Source organism: Drosophila pseudoobscura, chromosome 4, assembly GCF_009870125.1.
Source record: "Drosophila pseudoobscura strain MV-25-SWS-2005 chromosome 4, UCI_Dpse_MV25, whole genome shotgun sequence".
Lineage (NCBI taxonomy): Eukaryota > Metazoa > Arthropoda > Insecta > Diptera > Drosophilidae > Drosophila > Drosophila pseudoobscura.
The window spans coordinates 5332764-5360562 of NC_046681.1; the positions used below are offsets into that span (position 1 = coordinate 5332764).

At 46.1% G+C, this 27799-nt stretch overlaps 8 protein-coding genes and 1 long non-coding RNA gene across 11 annotated transcripts; 4 read left to right on the forward strand and 5 right to left on the reverse strand.

Moving 5' to 3' along the window:
- The first annotated feature begins 154 nt into the window (after positions 1–154).
- Positions 155–2269, forward strand: gammaTub23C (gamma-Tubulin at 23C). Its single transcript, XM_001356112.4, has 3 exons — positions 155–561; positions 619–821; positions 881–2269. Exons 1-3 carry the CDS (start codon positions 513–515, stop codon positions 2042–2044), a joined length of 1416 nt encoding a protein of 471 aa, XP_001356148.3. The 5' UTR covers positions 155–512; the 3' UTR covers positions 2045–2269.
- Position 2270: 1 nt separating this feature from the next.
- On the reverse strand, positions 2271–4491 carry LOC6902644 (uncharacterized). The gene is made up of 2 exons (XM_015181249.2): positions 4141–4491; positions 2271–4078 (listed from the first exon to the last, which is right to left on the reverse strand). The coding sequence occupies exons 1-2, from the start codon at positions 4327–4329 to the stop codon at positions 2390–2392; spliced, it is 1878 nt and encodes a 625-aa protein (XP_015036735.2). The 5' UTR covers positions 4330–4491; the 3' UTR covers positions 2271–2389.
- A 98-nt stretch (positions 4492–4589) lies between these two features.
- LOC4816453 (uncharacterized) lies at positions 4590–5918 on the forward strand. The gene is made up of 2 exons (XM_001356111.4): positions 4590–5004; positions 5068–5918. The coding sequence occupies exons 1-2, from the start codon at positions 4713–4715 to the stop codon at positions 5781–5783; spliced, it is 1008 nt and encodes a 335-aa protein (XP_001356147.2). The 5' UTR covers positions 4590–4712; the 3' UTR covers positions 5784–5918.
- A 253-nt stretch (positions 5919–6171) lies between these two features.
- Positions 6172–7055, reverse strand: LOC4816560 (EEF1A lysine methyltransferase 2). The gene has a single exon (XM_001356110.4). It carries the CDS (start codon positions 6943–6945, stop codon positions 6295–6297), a length of 651 nt encoding a protein of 216 aa, XP_001356146.1. The 5' UTR covers positions 6946–7055; the 3' UTR covers positions 6172–6294.
- An 829-nt stretch (positions 7056–7884) lies between these two features.
- Chd1 (chromodomain-helicase-DNA-binding protein 1) lies at positions 7885–16432 on the reverse strand. Of its 2 annotated transcripts, none has more exons than XM_001356108.4 (7): positions 16218–16432; positions 14238–14831; positions 14049–14161; positions 13802–13978; positions 9120–13739; positions 8926–9048; positions 7885–8853 (listed from the first exon to the last, which is right to left on the reverse strand). In XM_001356108.4, exons 1-7 carry the CDS (start codon positions 16224–16226, stop codon positions 8658–8660), a joined length of 5832 nt encoding a protein of 1943 aa, XP_001356144.3. In that variant the 5' UTR covers positions 16227–16432; the 3' UTR covers positions 7885–8657. The 2 variants fall into 2 exon arrangements, with proteins under 2 accessions (XP_001356144.3, XP_033235900.1); XM_033380009.1 differs by lacking the exon at positions 16218–16432 and adding an exon at positions 16090–16164.
- On the reverse strand, positions 15509–16083 carry LOC26532736 (uncharacterized). The gene is made up of 2 exons (XR_001451391.2): positions 15942–16083; positions 15509–15885 (listed from the first exon to the last, which is right to left on the reverse strand). It is a non-coding gene; the product is annotated as an uncharacterized lncRNA (long non-coding RNA).
- An 803-nt stretch (positions 16433–17235) lies between the features above and the next one.
- On the forward strand, positions 17236–19096 carry Bem46 (abhydrolase domain containing 13-like protein Bem46). Its single transcript, XM_001356109.4, has 5 exons — positions 17236–17546; positions 17610–17851; positions 17905–18246; positions 18313–18491; positions 18564–19096. Exons 1-5 carry the CDS (start codon positions 17408–17410, stop codon positions 18682–18684), a joined length of 1023 nt encoding a protein of 340 aa, XP_001356145.1. The 5' UTR covers positions 17236–17407; the 3' UTR covers positions 18685–19096.
- okr (DNA repair and recombination protein RAD54-like okr) lies at positions 18962–21988 on the reverse strand. Its single transcript, XM_001356107.4, has 6 exons — positions 21875–21988; positions 20512–21817; positions 20302–20455; positions 19830–20238; positions 19602–19765; positions 18962–19545 (listed from the first exon to the last, which is right to left on the reverse strand). Exons 1-6 carry the CDS (start codon positions 21875–21877, stop codon positions 19233–19235), a joined length of 2349 nt encoding a protein of 782 aa, XP_001356143.3. The 5' UTR covers positions 21878–21988; the 3' UTR covers positions 18962–19232.
- A 529-nt stretch (positions 21989–22517) lies between these two features.
- On the forward strand, positions 22518–26838 carry Edem2 (ER degradation enhancer, mannosidase alpha-like 2). Of its 2 annotated transcripts, none has more exons than XM_001356106.4 (8): positions 22518–23040; positions 23101–23514; positions 23583–23729; positions 23793–24612; positions 24676–25069; positions 25131–25402; positions 25562–25660; positions 25721–26838. In XM_001356106.4, the coding sequence occupies exons 2-8, from the start codon at positions 23357–23359 to the stop codon at positions 26243–26245; spliced, it is 2415 nt and encodes an 804-aa protein (XP_001356142.3). In that variant the 5' UTR covers positions 22518–23040; positions 23101–23356; the 3' UTR covers positions 26246–26838. The 2 variants fall into 2 exon arrangements, with proteins under 2 accessions (XP_001356142.3, XP_033235901.1); XM_033380010.1 differs by having other exon boundaries at positions 23116–23514.
- Positions 26839–27799: the final 961 nt, after the last annotated feature.

Below are 27799 nucleotides of genomic sequence, written 5' to 3' on the forward strand. Positions count from 1 at the left end.
GTTTCAAAATATACCGTAATATACTGACGAATATGAATGTGAGGTGACACAGGGTGAACTGTGTGAGGTCACAAATATGAGATTCGCAGTTCTGCAGAATGGAGAAATATAGTTAATTCATTATATTGAACTCCACAAAATTTTCCCAAGAGCAATTATTTGACTTAAAATCAATATAAGCATTTCGGTGTAAAGGTTGCTTTAAGGCCATCAGTTATCTGAAACCCGTATTACATATATTAACCGACCCGCGCGATTTCGTTACCTTAACCCTTACACTATCGTTACCCAACACTACTTACTAAAAAATATTTTCTCTGGCACCGCGGCTGTGCGAATTGTTTAAATAATTGTCTCAATGTCCTTACTTGTGCGTTTGTGCATGCTGTAGTTAAATTGCCAGGGCAACAAATTTCCTATACGGCCACATAACTTAGGCTTGGCGTGGATACAGCCGGACATTTTATAGAAGGAAGGATACAGCGGCTTTGTCGTTGCTTTTGCATATAAAAATGCCAAGCGAAATAATTACTTTGCAGCTGGGCCAATGCGGCAATCAAAGTGAGTATCAATTACGCATATTTGTGTACATGCCAATTAAATAAACTCATCGGGCAGTTGGGTTCGAGTTTTGGAAACGTTTGTGCATGGAACATGGGATTTCGCCAAGCGGCGTTCTAGAGGACTTCGCTACCGAAGGCATGGACCGCAAAGATGTATTCTTCTATCAGGCTGATGACGACCACTACATACCGCGTGCGGTGCTTCTTGACCTGGAGCCCAGGGTGATCAATACAATAATGGGCTCTTCATATGCAAAGGTAAAATATGGATTAAATAGATTACAAATTCAAAAGCTAAATGAGTTCATTTCCCGCAGCTCTACAATCCAGAGAACGTGTATTTATCGAAGCATGGTGGCGGGGCTGGCAATAATTGGGCGTCTGGCTATAGTCAGGGTGAAAAGTTGCAAGAGGAAATATTTGACATAATCGACAGAGAAGCCGACGGTAGTGATTCCCTTGAAGGATTCATACTCTGTCATTCCATTGCAGGTGGTACTGGCTCTGGCATGGGGTCCTTTATCATGGAACGGCTGGCAGATCGTTATCCCAAGAAGCTCATACAGACGTTCAGTGTGTTTCCCAATCAGGATGAGATAAGCGATGTTGTTGTTCAGCCGTACAATTCATTGCTGACACTGAGACGTCTAACCAGTGCTGCGGACAGTGTGGTCGTCCTGGACAATACAGCCCTCAATCGCATAGCTTGCGATCGTTTGCATATCCAGAATCCCAGTTTCTCGCAAATCAACAATCTAGTGTCAACCATTATGAGCGTAAGCACAACCACGTTGCGGTACCCGTCGTATATGAACAACAATCTCATCGGGCTTATGGCGTCCTTGATACCCACACCCCAGTTGCATTTTCTGATGACGGGGTACACGCCTCTGACCAGCGCCTCGGATGTGAACAATCAGCAAACGGTCAACATTCGCAAAACGACCGTCTTAGATGTAATGCGTCGTCTGCTACAGCCTAAGAACATGATGGTGTCCACTGGCCCTGACAAGACAAACCATCATTGCTACATATCTATACTTAACATCATCCAGGGCGAGGTGGATCCCAGCCAAGTGCACAAGTCGCTGCAGCGCATTCGTGATCGAAAGATGGCCCAGTTTATACCCTGGGGACCAACCTCAATCCAGGTGGCCCTGTCCCGCTCTTCGCCCTACGTTCAAAGCAACCATCGTGTGTCTGGCCTGATGTTGGCCAACCATACTAGCATCAATTCGCTATTTGAGCGGGCCCTGAACCAATATGACAAGCTACGTAAACGAGGCGCTTTTCTAGATCAATTCCGACGCGAAGACATCTTCAAAGATGATCTCAACGAGCTGGATGAGTCCCGTGAGACAGTTGATAGCCTCGTGCAGGAGTACGAGGCAGCCACGCGCAGTGACTACATGCATTATTCGTTCAAACGTGCCCAGGAAAATTCCAAATCGGAAGATGCCAAGTCTGGGGGCGATCATTAAATCAACCTCTCTCGTGACATCCGTGTGCCATGAAACCACCAACATACTCTTTTATTTCTTGTAGCTCCTGACACGAAAGGATTTTAAATCCTTCAAGTATTAACCAGCACAAAAAACGTTTTACGAGTGGATTTCTTTGTTTTTACAGCTTATCTGTATCTAAATGTTACAAGTCTATTAACAATCGTTCTCGTGGTAATAAAATTAAAAAAAAGAAAGAAACAACTACTTTTTTGATGATTTCTTATTTGAGCTTCGTTAGGCGCTCTTAAGTGAAAAGTGAAAACATTTGGTACACTTAGAGCTAAGGTAAAGCAATTTTACCACCTCCCTCTCCCCATCCGACTACTTTTCACATATGTACATGTGTTTTTCTGAACAATGTATATCGTTCATGCCCATTGCATTTGCCTTACTCTCATAGGCCAGCTCTACGCAATCTTCCTTGTCGTTCCAGTCATCTGGGGTTTGTCTCCATTTCAAGAAATTTGCCTTCTTCCCAGTAGTACTAGACATGTACACACCTTCTGTTTCAATATCATTGACATCCACCCAGTAGTAGAAAACGTCGTATAAATCTTTTGTCACTATATCGAACTCCTGCTGATCTTGCAGGCTAGCCAGGTGGCTGCCCAGCTCTTGACATCTATCCCGAGCATCAGTCCAGTTTAGTTTCTCTGTCCTCTCGAAATAATAATATTTTGAGCCGAGTTTCTGAAACATTACGAGCCGGTTCTTCCACAGTGTTTTTATTTTTGACTCGGACTCCTTAATAGCTGCCTCGTGGGCAGACATTTTGTTCTGTTGATTCTTCAATTGATCCTGGAGCTTGGACAGTTTTGCCTGTGAGTCCAACAGTTTCTTGTCATCATTTTCAAGTTTCGTTTGATGGCCTGCAAACTGATTTTTGAGCCCGTTTACCACATCTACCAGCTTACTGCCTTCATAGCCATTTTTCTGAACCGTGACGAATCTGTTCTTCCACAGTGTTTTTAGTTTGGACTCTGACTCCTTAATGGCTATCTCGTGGTTAGAAACTTTTTTCTGTTGATTCGTCAATTGATCCTGGAGCTTGGACAGTTTTATCTGTGAGTCCGACAGTTTCTTTGCCTCATTTTCAAGCATCGTTTGATGGTCTGTTAATTGATTCTTTACCCCGTTCAGCACCTTTGCCGACATACTTGCCTCCGACTCTATCTTTTGCTGTTTGTATGTAAAGTCTTTCTCTAATTTGTCTATTCTCTCCCTTGTCGCGGCGTCTTCAGATATATGTTTCGATTGCTGGACAGACAATTGTTGTTCTAGGTTGTCGAACTTCTTCGTAACTGAGGTTTCGTTAGAAGAACCCGTTGCTGCTTGCCCTAAGAACTCTTTCTCCATTACAGTTAGTCTATCCCGATATTTGTCTAAATAAGCAGCGTTTTTGCCTCGTCGCGTCAACTCTTGCTCTAGCCTTTCGAGTTGCCCCTTCGCATGTTCGACTGCGATCTGCTTTTCTATTTGGCCTAGTCTCTCAAGCATCTGCTGTGCACCCAAAGCCAGCTGTCGCTGTTTGTCTTCTAATTTTTCAAGTCTCTCGGTAGATGAGCTTTCGCACAAAGCAGCCCTCTCGTGCTGCTCTATGATCTGTTTCTCTAGTCCACTCAGTCTTTCGCTACATCTGCCCATTTCGGAATCGTTTTTTTCCTGCTGTTCTGACAAGTGTTGTTTCTCTTTTTCGATCATTTCCAACAGCCCTTTCTGTCCCGAATCATCCATTCTTTGACGTTCAAGTAATTTATGTTCTACACTGTCCAATCTTTCCAATTGCGTCGATGATATATCCTCATTTTTTTTTAGTCTGGATTCGATTGCCTCTAGTTTTTGTCTGTTCTCCAGTTTGTCTTCATGATTCATTAGATTTTCAACCCAATTCTGTTGGGTCCTTAAATTATTTTCAATGTTTTTCATCTGCAGTTGCATCATAAGCTGCTGATCCAAGACTGATTTTAAGGATTTTAGGCAGACGTCGGTGCAGCCAGGATCTGTTTCCATCTGTGAATATGTTAATTGGATATTTTCGCTCTCTATCACATCTCTTACGTTGATATACTCACCAAACTTTTAGCCAGCGATATATGCGAGAAAAGACCCAATAGAAATAATAAAGCAATACAACACATTTTGCACAGAGTATACAGATACAACCAACTGGCCCCTCGAGTAGTCGAGATCTGACTCAGATCGGTGAAATGTTGCCAATTCCAGCGCCGGAGTGCGCAACAAATTGTTTGGTTATCTACCATTGAACTACTCAGTATTGCGATTTTTTTTTTTACACATTAGTTCAGATGAATCGTTGATATTATACATATATTAGGAGTATAATTTGTGAAAAATTAGTCAAAGTAATTTTGAATTATATACAAATTAACGGATCGCTTAAAAAGCTCATAAATCAGTTTTCTGTGCTAAAACTTTCAATGTCTGCCATATTTCAAATCTCAAAAGTTAAAAAAAAACATAAAGCGCGTCAATTTAAACAATTTAAATTTGACTCGTTTTCAAATTGCCGTTTACAAAATTTAGTTTATTCTTAAACTACAGACCTGGTCACACCATTTCTGAAACAAAGAAAAAATTGAAAGAAAGATTAAATTGACGTTGGCGTCATCGAGTCGTACTTACGATGGCGCCGAGCAATTCCAATGATGGGGAGCAGTACGAAGATCAGCATAAAATTTCCACATTCGCCGTACTGGATTTGGAGACTACCAATTTACCTGCGAACAACAACAATCGAGTGGGCATCACGGAGCTGTGTATTTATGCGTTTGAAGCAGCTCTCCTGAAGCAAAATAGTACGAAAGGATCCGGGGAAAATAAGGTGCCTGTACCCCCACTACCCCGCGTAGTGCATAAGTTGAATGTACTATTTCAGCCGTCTATGATGGTGCATCCGGATGCAGAAAGATTTACAGGTTTGTCATTTCACAAGTGCGTCCTATTGCAGTGATGATTCACCGTATTATCTCATATTCCAGGCCTCAATAACTACATACTGGAACGCGAATCGAAGTTAGACGAGAACTCTGCTCAAATGATCCTTAACTTTTTGAAGCATTTGCCATCTCCGGTTTGTTTAGTGGCTCACAATGGCTGGCATTTTGATTTTCCTATTGTAAGGAAAGTGTTTGCTAAATTAAATCTGGAATTTTCCCCTACTTTGTCTTGCGTTGACTCACTTCGTGCCTTTTTGGAGATTGATGACAAACAGTCCCGAGAAGATGGTCTTATGAAATTACCCCAAAGCTTGTCCGTGAAAGTGGAAGAAGCGGAGGAAGCTGAACCCATTAAGGAACCTGACTGGCGGATGTTAAATGAAACCACCCCAAAACGCCCAATTCTGACCCCCACAGAAGCTGCGTCAAAGCGTAGACAAATTTCAGAGAGCGAGGATGATGAATTGGAGGCGTCGTCACCAGTTAAGCGAACACTGAGTTCTCGTCGTCAACTATTTAGCGGCCTGCAGTGTGCAAAAAAAAAACGTTGGCCACCAAGAGGCAAGTACAATTTGGGATCACTGTATGAAAGAAAATTCAATCAGCCACCAACTAATGCCCACCAAGCGGAGGCGGATGTGGCCATGGTCACTGCGCTTATCCAACATTACGGCATGGATTTCAGAGCCTTTGCTGAGGAGCAAGCTATTCCATTCAGCCAAATCATTCCACTTGGCTCACCCGATCGACGTAAATAATAGCATCTATGGGTTTGAATATTGTATAAGGCATGGCATGTATATTTGTAGAAAAACAAATTTTTTAATTTTTTAAACATATATTTTAATGGGATTGATGAAATTAATTATTAATATGTAGCTGTGGATTCAGAATTTGCGAGTTCTTACTTAATATAATCAAAGTATATGTTGAGCTACTGAGAAGGGAAGATAAAAAAAGGAGCTGCAGTGCGGGAGCTACATATGTGCTTCCAATGTGGTACAGTGGGCAATGCAAACAACAAACAATAATAGCGATTTACTTTACAGTATATACTGTATGGTTAGTGATTATAGCCAGTGGTGCAGCAGTAAAGTAAATCGCTATTATTGTTTGTTGTTTGCATTGCCCACTGTACCACATTGGAAGCTATAATCTATGGATCATTGCTAAGGTCCAGCTGCGTAACACAACTGTACATATAAGCAAATATTGGGCGCAGAAATTCTATGCGATTTGATGGAGTATAAATGTGCGAAGCATACAGTTTTAGCGTTTCTTAAATACTGCAGATGTTACTACACTGCCTACCTTGCCACCAAATTTAAATGTCGGAGTTGGAATAGTGTGGTACTTAATAAATTTGTCAGCAAAGCTCAGAACCAACTCGTCCTCTGTCCAATTGCAAGATGTAATAATAAATAGACTGTCGCTGTCATGCAGCAAGTTCTCCACTGTCGCAAGATATAGTGAGCGTTTCTCCTTGGAGTTGTCGGGACAGAGGCTCACGGCATCATAGGTGCCTTTGTCATGCACAACATTGTATTTTCCTAAGTCCGTCTGTGGTAGAGTCAAGTCCGCCACACTATAGCTGATGTTCAGATCATGGTCCTGGGCAATACTTCTGGCCAACTCGATTGCCTTTGGCGAATAGTCAACACCCGTTAGTTGGGCGTAACCTTCGTTTGCCAGGGCCACGAGAAACATCCCATTGCCGCAACCCAAATCCAGCACACGTGCAGTTTGCTTGTCGATCTGCTCTTGCTTTAGAAGCCAGACGACAACACGTTGCTGCGAATCCTCGTCAAACCATATCTCACCAACGTCTCCGTGGCTTTTATAGTTTCCAATTTCACGCGTATAGCTCGATTCCCAATAATCTTTGGTTCCCAATTCCGATCCCTCAAGTTCAGCGTCCATCGTAGGAAATAGAAAGATTGGATCGAATTTAATTTAGGTTTCGTGGGTCAGGTCAGTCGGCTGCTCACAGCTGTTTTACGCAGAGTTGCATCGTATGCACAATGTGCTCCCAATTCGGTCGCTGTGTAGGGTCACACTATCCGTTTGGATTTGAATTTATATTTTAACAAACGAACAAAGCGGTAGAAATTTAAGGTCAGACGATCCAGCCACCAGAATTTCAAAATGGCTCTTACTGATGTTTCAATATTAAAGTATTGATTGATTATTGATTCATCGTTTGGCAGAAATCCGCCAAGCTTTTGGCATCCAATCCATCACAGTCACCCAATTCCAAAGATTCCAGTTGATCAAGAGCATGCAATCCTCTGCAATACCTGCTATACAGTTGAAAGTCCAGAGTTGCGTCCGAAGATACGTGCAATGTCTCCCCATGAGACACAGATACTGCTCGCCATTCAAATTGCTTACCGGATCCTTGCCAGCGATCAGCAACAGTTGTTTGAGATCTTCGCCTTTAGTACGTTTCGTGAAGGATTCATCCATAAGTTTGTACAAATTGCATGCGTATGCTTTAAACATATCTTCCATACACACGTCCGGAGAAGAGAGCCTAAGCTGGTCTCCTACGTTGAGATAATCCATTAATACTCTCGTTTAAATCGGAACATTTCGAGACGATCTCACTTCGACTTTCTCTGCATTTGGTGCGTCATCGAAAACGGAAGGTTTCTCGGCAACAGCTTTTCTCTTTCTGTTTTCCGCGAGAGCACCATTTTTTAAACTTTACTACCGCTAGGGACTTCAATCATCTAGCTTCTTGCATGTTCTTTTGTGCGGAAAATATCGATCAGTACGTATGTTTGTATATATGGATAAAAATGGGAATAAATGCTTTGGTTTGAACATCGGTTTAGCAAGTCAGTGAATTGTATATGGTTATGTATATAGTTTATAATTTATTGATGTACATGATAATCGATTTCTCAGACAACTACAACGTAATTTGTGTATTAATACATTATTAATATTAATAGCTTTAAAGTTAACTAAATTACATTTTCCGTCTCATTCAATTATTCAATCAGTATCTCTATATGGTATTGTATATAAAAGGTGCAATGCATTATAGACATAAAACAAATCCTTATTTTTTTCTTACTTCACTTAAAACTTAACGATCGTGATTCCTTCAACGCTTCCTGTCAAATTGCTTTTGTTTATAGTACATATATATGTGTATATAAATATAGTGAGAATTAATTATTTGTTGTTTAAAAGCTTTCAAAAGACTTGGTTTGTTGCTTAAAGGGCGCACACCACACCATACCACAGCGGACTTTAAAGCAAGCTTTCATTATCAGCTGTACACAGTAGAATAATATAGAAATACAATTAATAAAATAAAATATAATACAATTAAAGCCTATGATTACACAGAATTATTGGTACTGCCCCATGAATGACATGACAATGTGGATGATGCACTGTGCGATCAGATGTGACGATAGGTTCGGTTGGTTATATATAAACTAAATAGATAAACTGATAGATAGGCATTACTCTTACATATCCGTACGCTACCGTATGCTACCTGTGCCTGTATTGTATTCAGGCTTTTTCTTATATGATTGGTTTGTGTTGTGTCCACAATTGCTTAAATCTACTCGTAGTTTTAGTTTTATGTACAGTGGACGCCGCTTTGGCGCTTTTCACGTCTGCGTACGTCGCTCGTAGTCGCTGCGTCGATAATCGGCAGGATAGTCGCGTGGCATCATGGGATACCCACGCGGATCGCTGCGGTATCCTGGCGGGTGAGGTAAAGCGGGCACGATCCCATTCGGCATATAATAATTGGTCGGCAGATAGTGACTCGGGTAGGCGTGCGGCGGCAGGTGAGGAGGATATCTGCAAAGATAAGCGAATAAAATTTAAGTCCGTATGGTCCGTGCAAGGCTAGTGGGGTTAGGCGTGGCATACCTTCGCTTATCGGGCCGACGGTCGCGATCACGTTCGCGGTGATCCCGATGGTAGCCCCCGGGAGGTCCGCCGCTGCGAGGATAACCGACTTCATAGCGATCGCGCTTATACTCCAAGCTATACCTGCGATAGGGGGGACATTTCAGTTAGAAAAACTCTCAAATTGAAGTTTTTTTCCGCTAAGTGGGCGTTACCGTTCTCTGGCGTGCCAACGCTCCAGTTCCGGCGTATAGCCCGACGGAGCAGGCAGTGCCTCGTAACCACCTCCACTACGAGCACTGCGGCTGTTCGGCGTGGATGGAGAGTTCAGGCCCGCTCTGCGAGCACTGCTGCTGCCTTCGTAGCAGCTGCCCGTCGGAGCAGCTCCACTGCTGCCATAGTATTCGCTGCTGCGGTGATGCTTCTTACGCTCCTCGTGACGCTCCATGTTTAGACGCTTGAAGGACATTGACTTGAGATGGTCGCTGATGCCGCCGCCAACAATGGCCACGATGCCGCCCGCACTGCTACCGCCGTCCACATCGTTCTCATCCCGCTTTCTTTTGAGTGGTGAGTCGTTGACAAAGCGACCCGAAGACGGGGTACCGCCATCCGAGTAACGCGACTGGCCCGCACGTTCCTTGTCCTTGTCTTTCCGCTTCTTCTTGCCGCTCTTGTCTCGCTCCCTGTCTTTGTCCTTTTCCGCTGGAAGACCATTGCGTCGGATCTTGCTGGGACTGACCGAATCCTCCTTGGAGCCAGCCCTGCTCTTTCCCTTGCCACCCGACTCCCGACTGAGCTGTTGCTTGAGGGCATGCTTGTAGATCTTGAACAGATGCTTGGCATCCAGCTCCGTGAACTTGGACACAAAGTACCACAGATTGCTGCGCCACTCCTTTTTCTCCGACTCGCCATACGGCTGCAGACACACATCAATCTGCCTTCCGATCTGTAGCAGGCAGTCCCTCGTGTGTTGCAGCTGATCCTGATCGGACAGACTCAAATCGGGTTGATCCAGGGCTTTTAAGGCCTTCTTGACTGGACGCATCTTCTCCTTGCATTCGTTGAAAATGCTGGGATCTAAATCGCCCAGGACCTCCAAGGCCCGCGGCTCGTTATTGGCCGTAAAGTGCATGGGCTTGTTGCCATTATTGTCCGAGGCGCTAGTTTTCTTCGACCTGGCCTTAGACTTTTTAGTCCTTTGGGCAGTGCCGCCGCCGCTCACTTCAGAGGCTGGAGTCAGGTGCGGCGAAGCTGTGGAGGAGGGATCCAAGTGGCTGGAACTATTATCCAGTGCCCCCCGACCCCCGTCAACAGTTTCCTCGGCCTCGCCCAACGTCTTGCTCTCGGCCATAGCGCCAGATGTGGCGCTATGGTTGTTGGAGTTGTTGCCGGCCTTTGACTCTGCGTTGATTCGTGCAGCTCTGGGCCGTCGTTGGCGCTTCTGACCGCCCTTCTTCGTCAGCTCCACATTCTTCTTGATGATCTTGAGCAAGTACTCGGCTCGGGTCTGAAGTTGCTTGGCCTGCGGCTTGCGGGTGTCGTTCAGCAGGATCTTGTCGGTAAGTTTCAGGGTGGGATCCAGCTTCATTTGCTCCCACGACCCGATCCCATACTGATAAATGCCGCACAGCAGTTTGGTGTCCTCCTCGTTGCCCCATTCCACATCGAAAACTGGCGCCCGCGTCTTGATGTTGAATGTCCACTGCTGCCTCTCCGCCGCCCCACTGGGTATGATCTCGCTAAGGGGCTGCAGCTCTTGCTCAGATGTCAGCAGTTTCTTGGCATTGAAGGAGACGCCCCCGAGCTTCACAGAGTAGGTGGCCCGTGCGCGCCGCTGCTTTGCCCCCGGCGTGTCGTCCTGCACAGTCTTAATTTCTTCCTCCTTATGCTCGTCTAGGAACTGGACGCACCGGTCGTGCAGCATTTCGCCGAGTCTCTTCAGCTCTGTGAGGGGCTTCTCCTGCAGCTCTGCATCGCACGCAATGGCCTCCAGGCGGTGTAGGGGGGCGGGAAACTTCTTGTAGCTGCGAATGAAGCGACGCAGCTCAGCATCGGTGAAGCCAGTGATTTTCTCCTTCATTGTGGGACGTCCACGCTTGCGGGGACGACCCTCATCCCCACTGGCATCGGAGCCCAGCTCGTACTCGGAGTCGCCAGAGTCGTCCGCCTGCTTGGACCGCCCGGCCTTGCCGCCGGCTCCACGCTTGGACTCGCTTTGATTGGCCGCCGCCGTCTTTCTTCTAGGCGGTAGATAGAGATCCTCAATTTCTTTGGCCTTCTCCTGATCCTCGATGACCTTGCGAAAGCCCTCGGGAATAATGTCATCCCAGTCCTTGCTGTCGTCCTCCGCATCGTCGCCGGCGTCCACATCTTGTTTGTTCGATTCACTCGGCTCCTCCTCGAAGGCTGCTATGCTAGCCACCTTGAAGGCGGACAGAAGATCATCGCCCGGCATCTCCGGATCATCGTTCCGGGTCTCAGCCCGCCGCAGGATCTCATCAATGTCGCAGACCAGTTCATGTTCGTCGTGCTCCGGCTCGTCCTTGAACAGTTCCTCGGCGCCAAACTTCAGTATGGCGGAGAGATCATCCTTGTTGAACGGATTGGAGTTCGAGGAGTGGCCGTTGCCACTTTTATCCAGCACCGTGCGACCCGTGGTGTCCATCCGCTGGATGACTAGGTGGTCCAAGACCATCTTCTGCTTGGCCCTCTCCACAATCTGCTCCTCAACGGATCTGGCCGTGACCAGGCGATATATATTCACTTGATTCTTTTGGCCAATGCGATGGGCTCGTGCCTGGGCTTGCAGATCATTTTGGGGATTCCAGTCCGAGTCGAAAATTATGACTGTGTCGGCTGTGGCCAGATTAATGCCGAGGCCACCGGCCCTGGTGGACAGCAGAAAGCAAAAGTCTTGGCTGCCCTCGGCATTGAAATGGTCGAGCGCCTGGCGACGCATCTCCCCCTTAATGCTGCCATCGAGGCGCTGAAAGGGAAAGTGTCGCTTCTGGAGGTAGTCGGCCAGGACGTCCAGCATTCGAACCATCTGCGAGAATATGAGTACCCGATGGCCCGTCTCCTTCAGTCGGCAGAGCAGCTTGTCCAACAAAACCAGCTTGCCCGAGCCTTTGAGCAGCGTCTGCAGAGCCTCGTCCTGCTGCAGGCCCATCAGCTCAAATTCCGAGGGCCTGATCAAGGCCGCGTGATTGCAGCACTTCTTTAGCTCAATGACTATGTTCAGGAAGGTGGAGGTGGAGCCCTTCTTGCCCTTCCGCAACGCATCAAAGTTCTTGGTCAGAATCCATTTGTAGTATTGCTTCTGCAACGAGGTCATCTCGACCCTCAGAATCTGTTCCACTTTGGCTGGCAGCGACTTTTCCACATCCTTCTTCACCCGCCTCAGGATATACGGCTCCAGCTGCTGGTGCAGTCGGGTGTAGCCCTTGTCCTCGGCATTGCCGTGCTGCAGCTCAAAGTTGTCCCACGTGTCGAACTTCTCGGGCATTATGAAGTGCAGCAGGGCCCACAGCTCCTTCAGAGAGTTCTGCAGGGGCGTGCCCGTGATTAGCAGTCGATGATTTGTGTCGAATTCCTTGAGCGACTTATACAGCAGCGAGTCGTCGTTCTTGAGGCGATGCGCCTCATCCACCAGCAACGCTGCCCACTGCAGGGTGCCCAGAAACTGCTTGTCCTTAAGGACAATCTCATATGTGGTCAGGATGCAGTTGAATTTCAGTCTTTTGGAGCCCTCGAATTGCCATTCGTACTGCTGGATCATCTCGCGCGACTTGATGTCCCCCAGATAGGTGACCACGTTCATGTCCGGCGCCCACAGGTCGAACTCCCGCTGCCAGGCAGTCATTGTGCTAAGCGGTACCACACAGAGGAAGGGCCCGTACAGGTGGTGCACCTTGAACAGGGAGTAGAGGAAGCATATCGTCTGTATTGTCTTGCCCAAGCCCATCTCATCGGCCAGAATGACGGAGTTCTCTTTGCACCACGAGTGCAGCAGCCAGTTGAGTCCGTCCATCTGATAGTCCCTGAGCACCAAACCCGCCACCAGGTAGTCGGGCTGATTCTTGATGCGCGAGAATTTGGGGCGATACTTGAGGACACGGCAGTGACGCGAGGGTGTGCACTTGGAAGACTCCCTGTCATGGAACTGCTCGGCACAGCGCTGCCACTTGCGCAGCACCAGCGTGGCATCCTCCCAGGTAGCCTCGGCATAGGGCAACGATTGCCATTTGCATAGGAACTCATCGGTACCGACATCTGGCTTGGATCCCTTCGCAATGATCCTGTCCACGTTGTTGTAAGACTTGAGCAGCTCGTGCTGCAGCTCCTGCTGGCACTCAAAGTAGTCGATGTCTTCGGGTCCCGCATAGCGGCGCCAGTAGGCAGTCTCCTGTTCCTTCTTGATGAAGTTGTCCAACTTCTTCATGCCCTTGGCCTTCATGTCGCGCAGCGTACGCTCCGACTCCCATGTGTTGTGGATATACGACCAGCCCTTCCACTTGATCAGATATTGCTCCTCCTCCTCCTTTGGTAAATCTTCCTCCGCCTCTGCCACCTTTTCCACCTCTTCCACTTTCGCATGGGGATCTTCGATGGCATATATCGTGGTCTTATTGCCCGTACAGCCCCTCCTGCCCATCCGCTGTGCCAGGATTCGCTCGATGGTCTCACATTTCTCGTCCTCCACGGCAGCGGCCGCCGATGCCGCCGCCTGGATCTCGTCGTATTCGCACTCCAGCAGATCCTCCGAGTCCGTGGCCTCATCTTCAGATGCCTCCTTGTAGCTTACCGCGGCTCCAGTCCTACGCGTGGCGCAGCTGCACAAAAGAAGGAAGCATTTAATCAATGTTGCAAAGAATGCAGCTGCCAATTATTGTACCGCTTGCTGGCATCATCATCGTCGCTGTCATCGGAGCTAAAGGACTTCACCCGACGTCGCTGTTGCTGCTGTGGCACTGGTTTATTCCTAGAGGTAGTGGCTGGCGCCGGCTTGCGCTTAGGGGCGGATGACTCTTCATCGCTCTCGTCACTCTCATCGCTTTCGTCCGAGTCCCAGCTAAAAGGACAAACAAAAGTATTACAAAAAGGGCTCCCAAAATAGAGCCCGAATCCAGGAAAAATCGTACGTTTTCTTTTTCTTCTTGTGTGGCGGCGCTCGCTTCGATTTATCGGGTGCGGCGGTTGGGGGCTTGCGCGCCTGGCGCGTTCGTTTGGGTCTATAGTCCTCCTCCTCATCCTCCTGTGCGGATTAAGCCCAAAAGAAATATTCAAGAAACTGCAGAAGGAACATTCCGTGTGTTCGAGCCCCGACTTACGCTGCTGCTGCTTGAGGATGTGGGCGATGCATTTGGAGAACTATCACTGGCATCATCATCGGCGGAGGCTTCACTGTCAGCCGCCGGCTCTTGCTCCTTCTGTTGCTGTACAGTTTCAGTCTCTTTGTCGTCATCGTCGTCGTCATCTTCGTCTTCCTCCTCGTCCTGCTGCTGCTTTGATGAACTGCTGCTGCTGTTGGTGGTGCTCGTGCTCGTGTTCGCGCTGAGCTTGCCGCCTGTTGCTGTATGGTCTGCTCCTGTTCTGGTTTCCTCCGGCTCCGAATCGGAGTCGCTGCCACTTGATCCGCCACTGGAACTCTCCTCCTGATCATCTGTGAAGCCATTCGTTTTACTGTCCGCCTGTGCAGCTGCTGCTGTTGGTGGAAAACCCGCCACCGATGTGCTTGATGGTTTGACATTCGGCTCCGGAGAGCTTCGTCCATCGCTGGAATTTCCCGACGAACTATCCGAATCAGAGTCGGATCCGGAGGAGCCACTGCCGCTGCCACTGCCACTGTTATCCGTGCCGTTTGCCTCATCACGGGGGTCATCTTGTTCGTCTGAGCCAATACTATTCGCCGATTCATTGAGTGCCTAAAGACAAGCAGGAACAGAGCCCAAAATAATTTAAAAATCAACCGACACGACACATTCAGATAACATTCAAGCGAAGCCTTAAGGAACTGCAGACTAGGAAGTGATTACCACCGCTAATCCTGCCCAGAACTGCTCTGGCCAGTTGAATTTCTTTAAAAATTGCACATTAATCAATTAGAAGTTCGCAAGCTGCGCATCAGACTCCACTTCTAGTCCGTAGCCAGCTCTCCAGCTACAGTTCAAAGTCCAACTTGCGCTCTTCTGACCATCAAATCCTCTCCAGATCTTGGCCCCAAGCTTGGAATGGCAAATAAGTATCAAAACTGCATACAGTTCTTAAGAATTGTTGTTTATTCAGCTAGATATAGCCTAAATCTAGCCGAAACCGTGTGAACACAGGACGGGTATAAGGCATTCTACTTGCTTTAATAGGGCTAATCCTGTCCAGAAATCTTCAGAATGCCCAGACGGGCGAATTGAAAGAAATGCAGTAAAAATAGCAACAAACAGTGAGGGTTCCTTGAAGGCTTAAGGAGAAATCTTGAGAGTACTTCACAGCAAAAACGCGAGTCACCAACACAAAATAATCCTGGGAGGAAGAACGCGGAAATCCTTGTAAAACTAACGGGTTTTGGGTCTCCTGGCGCGATCTTTCCCAAAAGAAACCTCCAAAATGACCGACAAATGGGTTTTATTCCAGTAAAAAGCGTTTACAATCAATTTTTCGATCGAATTTGAGGAAAGTGCGAGGATTTTGTTTACCGGCAACTATTTGGCGGGCTAAAAACCCAAGGAATATGGTCGGAAATCCAGTTGGGAAAACTTTGCACCCAAGAATTTTTGATTACGTAATCGATGAAAATTTTCAATTTACAGCGAAAAACAATAAAATGCACACATTTTGAAGGATTTTCATAGCTGGATTCGACGAAAACAAACCGAAATGGTCAAATTTAAACAAAATTTGCGAAAATGGGTACCCAATGGATTCGCTTAAATTCCACTCTCACTGCCACGTCAAGGCCCCGAGGATAGTTTGGCATTGTCAAAACTGTGAAACATTATCGGTATAATGGTTAAAAACTGCATTTTAGACAAATGCCCCACTTGCAGCTACACAAATCGCCAGCAAAGTGAGGGTGTCTCGGAACGAGGGGCTCCCACGGGGGCTGTCTCCCAGGCTAGGCGTGTAGCCACACCCACAGCACGGAGCATATATTTCAAAAATATCGCTTTTGTTTTTGTTAATACTCACTAGGCGACCGGATTGACACTGATTTAAACCGCCTTGCTGAGAATAACATACCAAATCCATATTTTTATTTCCCACTTTTCAAACACACACCGACGTTCACTGTCACTACTTTTTCAAGGCCTACTTACCTGGCTCATTATATTTTTGTGGTAGCACACAGAGTTGCCGTGTAGAGCTCATTAAATACATGCAATACACTTTCATACGTTAGCTGGGCAAATGTTTATGTGGTCCTTGAAACAAGCCACTTGTTCTTAAATGCAGTTTTTTCAACACACAAAATATCACGTCGTCTTCGTCTTTCTTTCTGACGCCATTTTGTTTTAAGGGTTGGCAAACAGACTTATCGATATGGTGTATCGTCCTCAGCCTAAGAAATATCACGAAATATACCGATAATTTGATTTTCATATAGATCAGTTTTTATATTCAGTCTATTTTTACTAGTAATATTACTAATTACTAGAACTCTCAGGACTAAACATATATTTTTAGCCGATTGCTGAATAAGTTTCAAAAATTCGCCATTTTGTTTAAGGGCTGGCAAAATTGCGATTTCAAAGTTGCATGCATATCATATAGAATTTATCGCATAAAGTCCAATTAAATTAATTTACAGCTATACCATTTAGTAGCCCAATGATTATAGTATCGCGATATTTTCCTCCACTTCTGTAGAGGCATTTGTTGCTGATAATGATCAAGCTGCAAATGATTTATTTGTTCCAGTCCCTCCTGAGCGATAGTTGGCCAGTGCTGAGGGCGACGCGCCATCTAGCGAAAGTCCAGGGAGGCTCGTCTGTGTATTGTGACATCTGGGGGAGCTGGAGCCGTTAGAAAATGTGAAACGTGAAAATTATTTGAAAACGTGGAGTGAATTATAGAAATCGAAGAGCGTGGACGCAATTCAAACATACAAAAAAAAGACAATTCACTTGAAAAATACCTTCCACATTTAATGTTAAGGGTCCCGGTGGAGTCTCCGGTAATTGGTAAAATCACTGGATATAACATAAATGTTATAAGAGAATATAATACCCTCAGGCATAATTGGAAATTGGAAAAAAATGTTTTGCGGGAATATCGACTTTAAAACTATCGTACAAATTATATTGCCCATGTATATATAGAAGCCCTGGAATTCAAAACTATTTTCCATAAGCTATCGCATAACGCATCGATATATCGATGTATATTAGAGTGCCAGTCAGCTGTGTTACTAGCCATTAATTAATTAATTAATTTGTATTTAATTAATCAATTAATTTCTTTATGACATGACATTGTGACATGTAGCATATCTGGATAAAAACGCAATATGAAAGAAGTGGGCATAGCTCTGCCCAAGTCTCGAGGCGTGGGTGTCGGAATAGTCGCAGGGTTCTTGTTATGCTTTATATTCTACTACTTTTACGGGGGTTACATGACTTTTTTGCTGTTTGCTTCTATTCTACTGTGTGAGTATAAATATGCAATTAATTTAAAGCGAACATCATCCACTAGCAGTTGTTTTGTTGCAGTGATATTCTACTACGCCCAAGACCTGCTGCTGTACCATCCTGACCTACCTACCAACTCTCGCATTTACATACCCATCCCGACCATGCACAACTTACCACACATTACAGTCAGCATCAACACGCCCGACGGTGTTACGTTGCATGCCTTTTGGATAAGCCAACCCGAGGAGCGTTGCAAATTGGTGCCAACATTGCTTTACTTCCATGGCAATGCTGGTAACATGGGGCATCGCATGCAAAATGTATGTTGATTCTCGCACTCATATAGACTTCCGTTCATCTACTCTTATTTAAGGTTTGGGGCATTTATCACCATCTTCATTGCAATATTCTGATGGTGGAATATCGGGGCTATGGCCTGTCCACTGGCGTACCCACGGAACGCGGCTTGGTCACAGATGCTCGGTCTGCCATTGACTATCTCCACACACGCCATGATCTGGATCACTCTCAACTGATCCTGTTTGGGCGGTCTCTTGGGGGCGCCGTCGTCGTCGATGTGGCCGCCGATGCCGTCTACGGCCAGAAGCTGATGTGCGCCATTGTGGAGAACACGTTCAGCAGCATACCCGAAATGGCTGTGGAGCTGGTGCATCCGTCTGTGAAGTATATACCAAATCTACTTTATAAGAATAAGGTGAGCTCTCTTTTTTAGTTTTAAAATGTTCACCCCTTTCTCAATTGTTACTCCTTTCGAACATAGTATCATTCTCTGAATAAGATCAGCAAGTGTTCGGTTCCATTTCTGTTCATATCGGGCCTTGCGGATAACCTAGTGCCACCGCGTATGATGCGTGCCTTGTATACCAAATGTGGTAGTGAGCTGAAGCGTCTGCTTGAGTTCCCCGGGGGTTCGCACAACGACACCTGGATAGTGGATGGGTATGGAGCGGCTGGAGCGAATCTAATCCTCTAATTCTATTTGATTAATTGTTTCATTGCTTTCAATTTCAGGTACTACCAAGCAATAGGACAATTTTTGGCCGAGCTACAACAGGCGCCTCTGCCACTGCAGAAACCGCCTGAGAAGAGCAATGTCTGGGTCGAGCTGGAGCATAAGATCATTGATGTTTAGGCTCCTTAGCCTCTCGGCATACAAACCACGTGTTCTATTGACTGTGTTAGCACTGCGAATGGTTTATTACTTATACATCAACTATATAGTATATAACTTTATATAACAAGATTTTAATCTAAACTTTGCTTTAATCTATGTTGTATTTTGCTCCATTCGAAGGGGAGGAGGCAGAGAATACGTGAGAACGTGCTAGCAATGGTTGCTTACAGAAATGATTCCTTTCGCGATAGAAAAGACTACCATCCATCTATAGATAAAATTCAGTTTTCCAAAATACTGTGCTCGCAAAATGTACATTTAATTGGTAGCATTGTAAAAGAATCAGTATTTAAACAAAACAACAACACACATTTTCCTGACTGATGGTTTATCCCTAGCACGTTTAAATTTTGCGGCAGTTCCACTTTTTTTAATGTTAAACTATTGTAATTGTAATAATTTAATTGTTAAGAACGAGGGGAAGAAAACATTTTCGGGTTAAGTTTAGCCTACAGCAAACATTAATCATGTTTGATTGAGAGAAACAAATAAACGTAAAAAAATCGCTAGAAACCTTGAAAGTCCTCATCCGCACTGTCATCGCTCAGGGGCATGGCTGGCCGCTTTCGCCGTTCGGGCTCAAGCTTCGCCTCCACTGACGTTTCCGTCGCAGGTGTCGCTTCGATTTTCTGAGACTGAGATCGATGATGAAACACAAAGGAGACACATTTACTGTCCGTCCAGGCTTGGGCGAGTATGTTGTCTGGCAGGCCACGATTATTGGAGCAATGATACCACTGTGACAAATGCGAGGTGCAGTCCGTGTCATCCGGTGGCGGCTTCATTTGGACATTCTGAACACAGCGCTTGCACTTGAGCCTACACAAATGGATCGTGCCATTAAAAAGAACTAAGAATTCCTTCATCCTACTCACTTGTCGTGCGTATCGGACAGGATATCTGGATCAAAACTAAACAAATCCTTGAGATCGTCACGCGTGAAATGCTTCTCGGCAGACTCATTGTTGTCAATGATCGTGCTAGACAGGGATTTCTTGTGGGTCTGCCTCTGCAGAATTTTCTCCTCAATGGAACCGCTCTGGAATTTGATCAGTTATCATTCAGTTGTAATCGTTAGATAATTGCATATTTCATAAACTTACCGCCACAAGACGATAGATGTAACAGGGCTTCTTCTGGCCATCACGCCACACTCTGGCCATAGCCTGCTCATCGTTGGCCGGATTCCAGTCCGGATCAAACATGAACAGGCGATTGGCTCCTATCAAATTCAATCCACAGCCCCCCGCCTTGCTGCTCAGCATGAAGAGGAAACAGTCAGACTCCGGGTCATTGAATCTGTCCACAACTTTCGAGCGCTTCTTGATGGACATCGTGCCGTCTAGGCGCACAAATCCATACTTTCGTTTCCGTGCCAGTTGCTCGAAAAGGTCCAGAGTCTGTGTATAGTTTGAAATGAGGACCACCTTGTCGTTGCCATGGGCTCGTATAGCGGCCAGCATAAAGTCGAGTAGCTTGAATTTTCCACTCAGCTCTGGGTTGATCTCTCCTCTGTGAATGGTAATGGAAAACTAAGTCATTAGCCAGCCCATATAAACACCAGCAATATCATACTTGGGATTGTAATTGATGGGCAGTATATTCTGCGAGTTCTCAAAGCCCTTTTCCCCTGCTGCAATCTTTTCGCAGATCAGATTTGGGTGGCTGCACAATTTCTTGAGGGTTGTGATGTCTGCCAAAGCCGTGAGAGATGCTTTCTCCTTGCAGTCTATGAGGAAAGTGGGGAGATTAAAGTGAAACAACTACAGAGCTTACTATTTTTACCCGCTAAACTGCGACGAACTTGATCTGATTTAAGAAAATTCGTATAGAGCTGTAGCTGTATGGGCGTCAGTTTGGCACAGATAACCATTTCAAACTTGACGGGCAGGTATTTGGTGAGTATTTGGTTGGTGCGACGGATGATGCACTGATCCACAAGCTTGATCAGCTCTTGGGTTTTCTCTAAGGCCCGATCTCGTTCCTTGTCCGTGGAGTCGGCGTTCTGTCCCCGCAGAATGCAGTTCTCAAAGTTACGCTTGAAGTCCGCTGCCGTGCCCAGCATCTCCGGATTGACAAAGTTAACCAAACTGAAGTACTCCGTGAGATCGTTCTGTATGGGCGTGCCAGAGAGCAGGACGCGCCGCTTTGTCTTGAGGCCCATCAAGGCCTGGTAGGTGAGGTTGTCGCTGTTCTTCAGCCGATGGCCCTCGTCGCAGATGACCATGCCCACCTCATACTTGCAGAGGATCTCTGCGTAGATTCTGAAGGTTTCGTAGCTGATGAGCAGTACAGGCGTTCCGAGACGCGTGGAGGCATTCATGGAGAACTGTTCGAGGGCTCGCACAGTATTCTCCTTGGAGCCTCCTTCCATGGCCAGGCAGTGCATTCGGCCGTGTAGCCATTTGGTGAATTCCTTCTCCCAGTTCTTTACCAGCGACGAGGGCGAGACAATGATGCACTTGTTGATCGTGGGCTTGCATTCGGCGCTTTGTTTCAGCAGGGTCCACACCAGGGCCACGCACTGGAGGGTCTTTCCCAGGCCCATTTCATCGGCCATTATGCAGCCATTGAAGTTTCCCCGCTTTCCCTCCACACACTCGTACATAAAGCGGACTCCCTCGCGCTGATGGGGACGCAGAATGTTGCTCAGGAGGGGATCCACCACGACATGTACCAGAACTGATGAAGGCTCCATCGACATCCGTTCGTGGTCCGTGTAGTTGGGTGCATGGTACAGAACCAAGGCATTACAGGCCAAAGGGTCGTGCAGGGGACGTCGCACGATGCGACGACGCACGCCGAGAGTACGATTCCCGCCGTAGTCCGGAACATAGTTGTCAATGGGGACCTTGAATTTCCTAGCCAGCACTTTGGCAATGGCCATCTCATACTCGGTATTGGCTGTGAAACGTATGGGCAGTGGTAAGTCCGATGTGTTGGTGGCATCCCGCAACGCGGACTGGCGAAGTCGCTCCTGTTCCAGATCCTGTTGGCAAGCACGTTTGTTTTTCTTGAGCAGTGGTGGCGTAAAATCATTTCGAGACGAAAGTCTTTGTCCCCCTCGTTGGCTGGGAGCCAGGCTGCGACGCTGCAATTGAAAACAAGTCAAAAAGGGATTTAATTAATAAACTTAAATCATATTTACCATTTTCAGAGATTTTAAAGAAGGCGGCGCGAACAGAACAGCTGATATCGATAATTTAAATTTTACATGTAGCACTAAAAATACAGTACGATGAGCCAGTTCATAGAACCATGCTCACTTACGTTGCCACTGTTTTTTTGTTGACCTTTTTTTAAACCTTGTTTAATAAAAGAGAGTACTTAAAAGTAGTCAATCAGGTAGAAAATTTATTCATCAATGGGATAAAATTATGTGGGCATGGCTAAATGTTCTATGTAGCTTATTATATTTGACGGAACATCAAAATTAAGCAATATGGTTTCAATGCTTGCCGGAGAACTATTAACCTATTATAAGCCAAGGGGGTAATCATTTTAGCGCAGTTCGGATGAAAGATTCGTGGGGTTTGGCAACTTAAAGGGAAGGATAGGATGGATCTATAAGAATTTACAATCGTTAATATATTCCGCCATTTACCTCGTGTAGTTGAACTATTTAAATATAGGGGGCTTAAGTGGGCTAAGCTCGGTTTTCCATCATACGAGTCGCTATATTGTTGTTGAGAAACCAAAATTGAGGCAAAAACAAGCAAAGCCAAATATTTAATGTGCCAGTTAAGTAGAAAATTGATTCATTAATCGGATAAAATTATGTGGGCAGATATAAGGGTTTTAGTTAGGCAGCATTATTCAAAGGAATAAAGAAATTGAGCAATTATAACGATTTTTCTCTTACGTTTTATCACGTTTCATTTATGCGGTATCAAAAAGAAAATATTGCAATATTTGATAAGAAACATTAATTGCCAGCGAGGCGCGTTTCAAGCCAATCTTTGCACACCATAAATTTCATATCACCGCCGCATAAAGAAATAATCGGCTCGGACACAGCAGTAGTAGAAAATTCATCGTGTCGCTGCAGTCGTGGTGTTTTGTTATTGGAGCAAATAAAAAAATACAAAAATAAACTACTTATTCGGATCAGTTTTCGGTAGGCTGACGCACTGGGAAAAAAATGCAGGTGCTGCTGGTGAACGAGTCGCCATCGCACAAGTGCAGGGAAGAGTGCGACTAATTGTTTTCGTCACAAAACGCCATATACTATAAAAGCGGAATTGAAAAATTAGGTCGTCGTTTCGGACAAGTGTAAGCAGCATTTGTTGCCGCGTTTGGAATCAAAATTATTTGGTGAGTTTCGTTTTTGTGCTGGCAGCCACTGATTAGCTTACAGTTTCAATTAACTTGCAGTGGCTTGTTTTAAAGTTAAAGCAAGCGGACCACGGGCCCAAAAGAGAAGTCAACAAAAGCGACTTTGAGAGAGCAGACGTCGCGACGCACACGAAATAATTATAACAACACGTTCAAAGTGAAGGTCAACGTCACAACGGCGACGACGAAGGCAACGGCAACGGCATCAGCGGCAACTCTGGCTGCCGAAACCCAAATTGAACGCCTTCCCTTGAGCTAACCTGGGCAACTATTCCACCACATCCACTGCAGCACAATGTCTCCCCCAGGCATATCCATATCCATATTCTCCTCCGCCCAGCGGCTGGTGTTCACATTCCTAATGGCCCTACTTATCCTGGTAGCTAGTGTAATCAGCAGTGACACCGCCATGCCCACACAAAATATGTCCCACAAGGAGAGAACGGAACTAAGGTAAGTGGATAATATAGTCCTAAGTGGAGAGTAGTTTAGTTTTACTTTTACTCCATTTTTGACTGCAGGGAAGAGGCCCGCGACATGTTCTATCATGCATATCGTGCTTATATGGAAAATGCCTATCCAGCCGACGAGCTGATGCCTCTCTCCTGCAAAGGGCGCTATCGCGGCGTGACACCTTCACGGGGCGACATGGATGATATACTGGGAAAGTGAGTGTGAAAAGCAGTGCAAGTTGAGCTTGAAACGGAGAGACAGCCTTATATGTATTGTAGCTTCTCCATGACCCTGGTGGATACTCTGGATACCCTGGTGCTGCTCGGTGACTTCACGGAATTCGAGCATGCCGTCAAATTGGTCATCCGTGATGTCCAGTTCGACAGCGACATCATTGTCTCGGTGTTCGAGACAAACATTCGGATGGTGGGAGGCCTTCTCTCGGCTCATATTCTCTCCGAATATCTGCAAAAGCAGGTGGATGTGATGCACTGGTACAAGGGAGAGCTGCTGGAGATGGCCCGGGAGTTGGGGTATCGTCTGCTGCCGGCATTCAATACATCGACGGGGATACCGCATGCCAGGGTAAATCTGCGCCTGGGCATGAAGGATCCCATGCTAAAGAAGTCGCGGGAAACATGCACGGCCTGTGCAGGCACGATTCTGCTGGAGTTTGCTGCCTTGTCGCGACTCACGGGTGATCCCATATTCGAGGTGCGTGCCCATGCCGCAATGGATGCACTGTGGAAGCTGCGCCACCGCGGTTCAGATCTGATGGGTACCGTCCTAAATGTCCACTCCGGCGATTGGGTGCGCCGCGACTCGGGCGTGGGTGCCGGCATCGATAGCTACTACGAGTATTTGTTCAAATCGTACGTCCTGCTGGGCGACGACAAGTATCTGGCGCGTTTCAACCGCCACTACAATGCCGTAATGAAGTACGTAAGCGAGGGACCCATGCTCCTGGACGTGTTAATGCACAGGCCGCACGCCAAGTCCAGAAACTTCATGGACTCGCTGCTGGCCTTCTGGCCGGGGCTGCAGGTACTGTCCGGTGATCTTAAGCCAGCGGTACAGACCCACGAGATGCTCTACCAGGTGCGTCAATCAATTGCAAGTATTGTGTATAACAAAATTTAATATATTCAATCTTTTCAATAGGTTATGCAGATGCACACTCTCATCCCGGAGGCATTTACCGTGGACTTTCAGATCCATTGGGGCCAACATCATCTCCGACCCGAGTTCATCGAGTCTACGTACTTTTTGTACCGTGCTACGGGCGATCACCACTACCTGCAGGTGGGCAAGCGGGCTCTGAAGACCCTCCAGCAGTATGCCAAGGTCTCCTGCGGCTATGCGGCTGTGAACGATGTGCGAACGGGCAAGCACGAAGATCGCATGGACTCGTTCGTCCTCTCCGAGACATTTAAGTATTTGTTTCTGCTGTTCTCCGAACCGCAGGATCTGATCATCAATGTGGATGAGTTTGTCTTCACCACGGAAGCGCATCTGCTGCCACTGTCGATTGCACAACTAGGGAATGCCACGTTTAGTGAGTGATACCGTCTTTCCTTACAGATTCAGTAATAAACTAGACTTCCATTCATTCACAGGCTTTCGGCAATCGGACGAGCACAATGTACTCGACTTTATGCGCACCTGCCCCAGTTCCAATAAGCTTTTTCCTGAGAAAGTACGCAAACCATTGCGCAACTTCATTACGGGCTCGTGCCCGCGCACCATCAGTGGCAAGCGACTCAGCGCCCTGGATTTTCAGGCAAGCAATGCGGATCATTTGCGAGCTGTTTACGACATGGGCATCACCATGGTTTCGGTAGGGGACCGCAGCCAAGGCAAGGTGCGACTGTTTCATAGTTTCTATAATGTAAGTTTTTCGTTCTGTTTTGAATTTTTCTTTTACCTTTTTTTGGTTTTGGTTACGTTTAATGTTAATAACTGATCCCTCTTCCTCCTTTTCCTGGTCTTACTCTGATGATGGAATCATCATATATATTCTCTATATATTCCATCTATTCAAACACAGGCCAAGAGTCACGAAGAGGGCGAAATGGGACTGCAATTTATGCAGGAGATGCTGGAGCTAACTAAGATTCAGAGCATGAATCAGTTAGCGCAACTGCAGGTGCGTAAACTATCCATACATCCATCAGAAGCACAAATAAAAATTTCCATAAATTTAAAGGCAGTGGCCTATGCCACTGATGAGAAGCTACAGGACTGGACTGCCCTTATGGCCGGACCTTCACACTTCAGTCCAGAGCTGATTGGCGAGCAGTTTGTCGAGGGCGATGTCATCCTGGCCAAACCATTGAGAGCCTGCAGTGAGAAGCTCAACCAGGAGGACGATGCCGATGATGCGAAGGGAAAGGTTCTGGTGGCCGAGCGAGGCGATTGCACGTTTGTCAGCAAGGCACGACTGGCGCAAAAGGCTGGCGCTGTGGCTTTAATTGTCTGTGATAATGTACCAGGTTCTTCCGGCGAGACGCAACCCATGTTTGCCATGTCCGGCGATGGTAACGACGATGTACTCATACCCGTGGTCTTTATGTACAACTTGGAGTTCAGTAAACTGGCGGCGGTGATGAAGCGCGAGCACCCGCTCCGAGTGCGCATCATGCAAATGGTGGAGTTCAAGCGGTGGCAACTAGCCAAAGAGGGTCGGAACGATACGACGGCGTCGACCCAAAAGCCGGACAGGGAATTGTAGTGACTGTAGTCCACCCACCCCACCGTAAACGCTTCTGCTCGTGCGGCTCATGAAGTGGTTTTCGTTAAACATTTTTGAAAGAGTATCAATAGAAATTTCAACATTCGTGAATTGTACATTTTAGCCGCTCAGTCGCAACTACATTATAAAATTCTTGTACTTTACTAGACACGTAAGGACCCCGTAAAAGGAACCACTTGAGCTAGCCGTGACTTTTAGGACTATCCTCATTGGGGATTTTTGCATTTGCATTTGTGATTCGGTTCGGCGCAACTCTCTCAGGCTGGCAATTGGCTTTCTAGTAGCTGCAAATATTGCCGGACCGATCTAACAATTTCAGATATACCTGTATATGGTATGTAAAAGTGTAGTTCCGCAGCTTCCCCTCCCATTTTTATACGAGTTTTACTTTCCGTGTAAGTAAATCTTTTGTACATACAACATTAGATCTTAGGAACCAATAAAGTTATAGTTATGTAAGAATAACTAGATTATTAAGTAATAAGTCGAGAATGAGAAGCCAATCTGTAGTAGAAATTGTTTAGTTCAAACACCAAAATAGTTTAAAATATATGAGAACTTGATAAAACCAACCTAGGCCTTTCTTGTAAATAATGAATCATGAATCAAAAGAAATCTGGATATTGTATCTTAAAGCAGGCTGTTAGTCTGCGAGTGTGACGCAACAAACACGACAGTCACATGATAAGGATGTTGGATTTGGCTTGATCATCTTTACAAGCAAATGAGTCGCCACTAGATTGGGGGCAGACCTGCAGAGACTATTCAATAGCCTGTACTCAGTCAATATTAAAGTAATCTTATGATTTATGTAATTTATACAATATATTTCTGCACTCTCTCTCGCTTTTCCCACCAACGAAGTACCATCCGGCCTATGGCCTATCAAAGACTATAAAATACCAATATATTGTATCATTTTTCCATCGACGCTTCGTGGTACGCTCAGTGGAGTTAACTACCAATCTGGTATCCTCTACTGTGGAGCGGTGCTGTGGGGGACTGATACACTTTTGGCCTATTCAGTTTTTGACGTCGTTTACAAGCTACTGCGCCGACTGCTCAAGACTCGTCGTGGTCCCAAGAAACCAAAAACAATATACATGTATATGTACGTTTCTTGAGCATGACACAGTCAATTGAAGCTCGAGACGGAGGCCGCTTGAGAAGAAGGAAACTAGTATTGCATTATTGCGGATCGACCACAAAATCATATACATACATCATGAGTCGTATCAAACCGAAACATGGTAAGCGAGTGCTTGGTCTTTCGATCCGGATTCATTTTTGGGCTGGAAAATACAATTTCAACAATATAATTTCCTGGTTGTGAATCGACATCAGTTCGAACATGACGAACTCGAGCTATGCGGTGATCATCTTTTTATACCCCACACTCAAAAAGATTATGAGGGTTTATTAGATTTGGGCAGAAAATGGATGTGTGTAAATCTCAGAAGGAAGCGTTTCCGACCCCATAAAGAGTATATATTCTTAGCCATCATCAATAGTTAAGTCGATAGAGCCATGTCT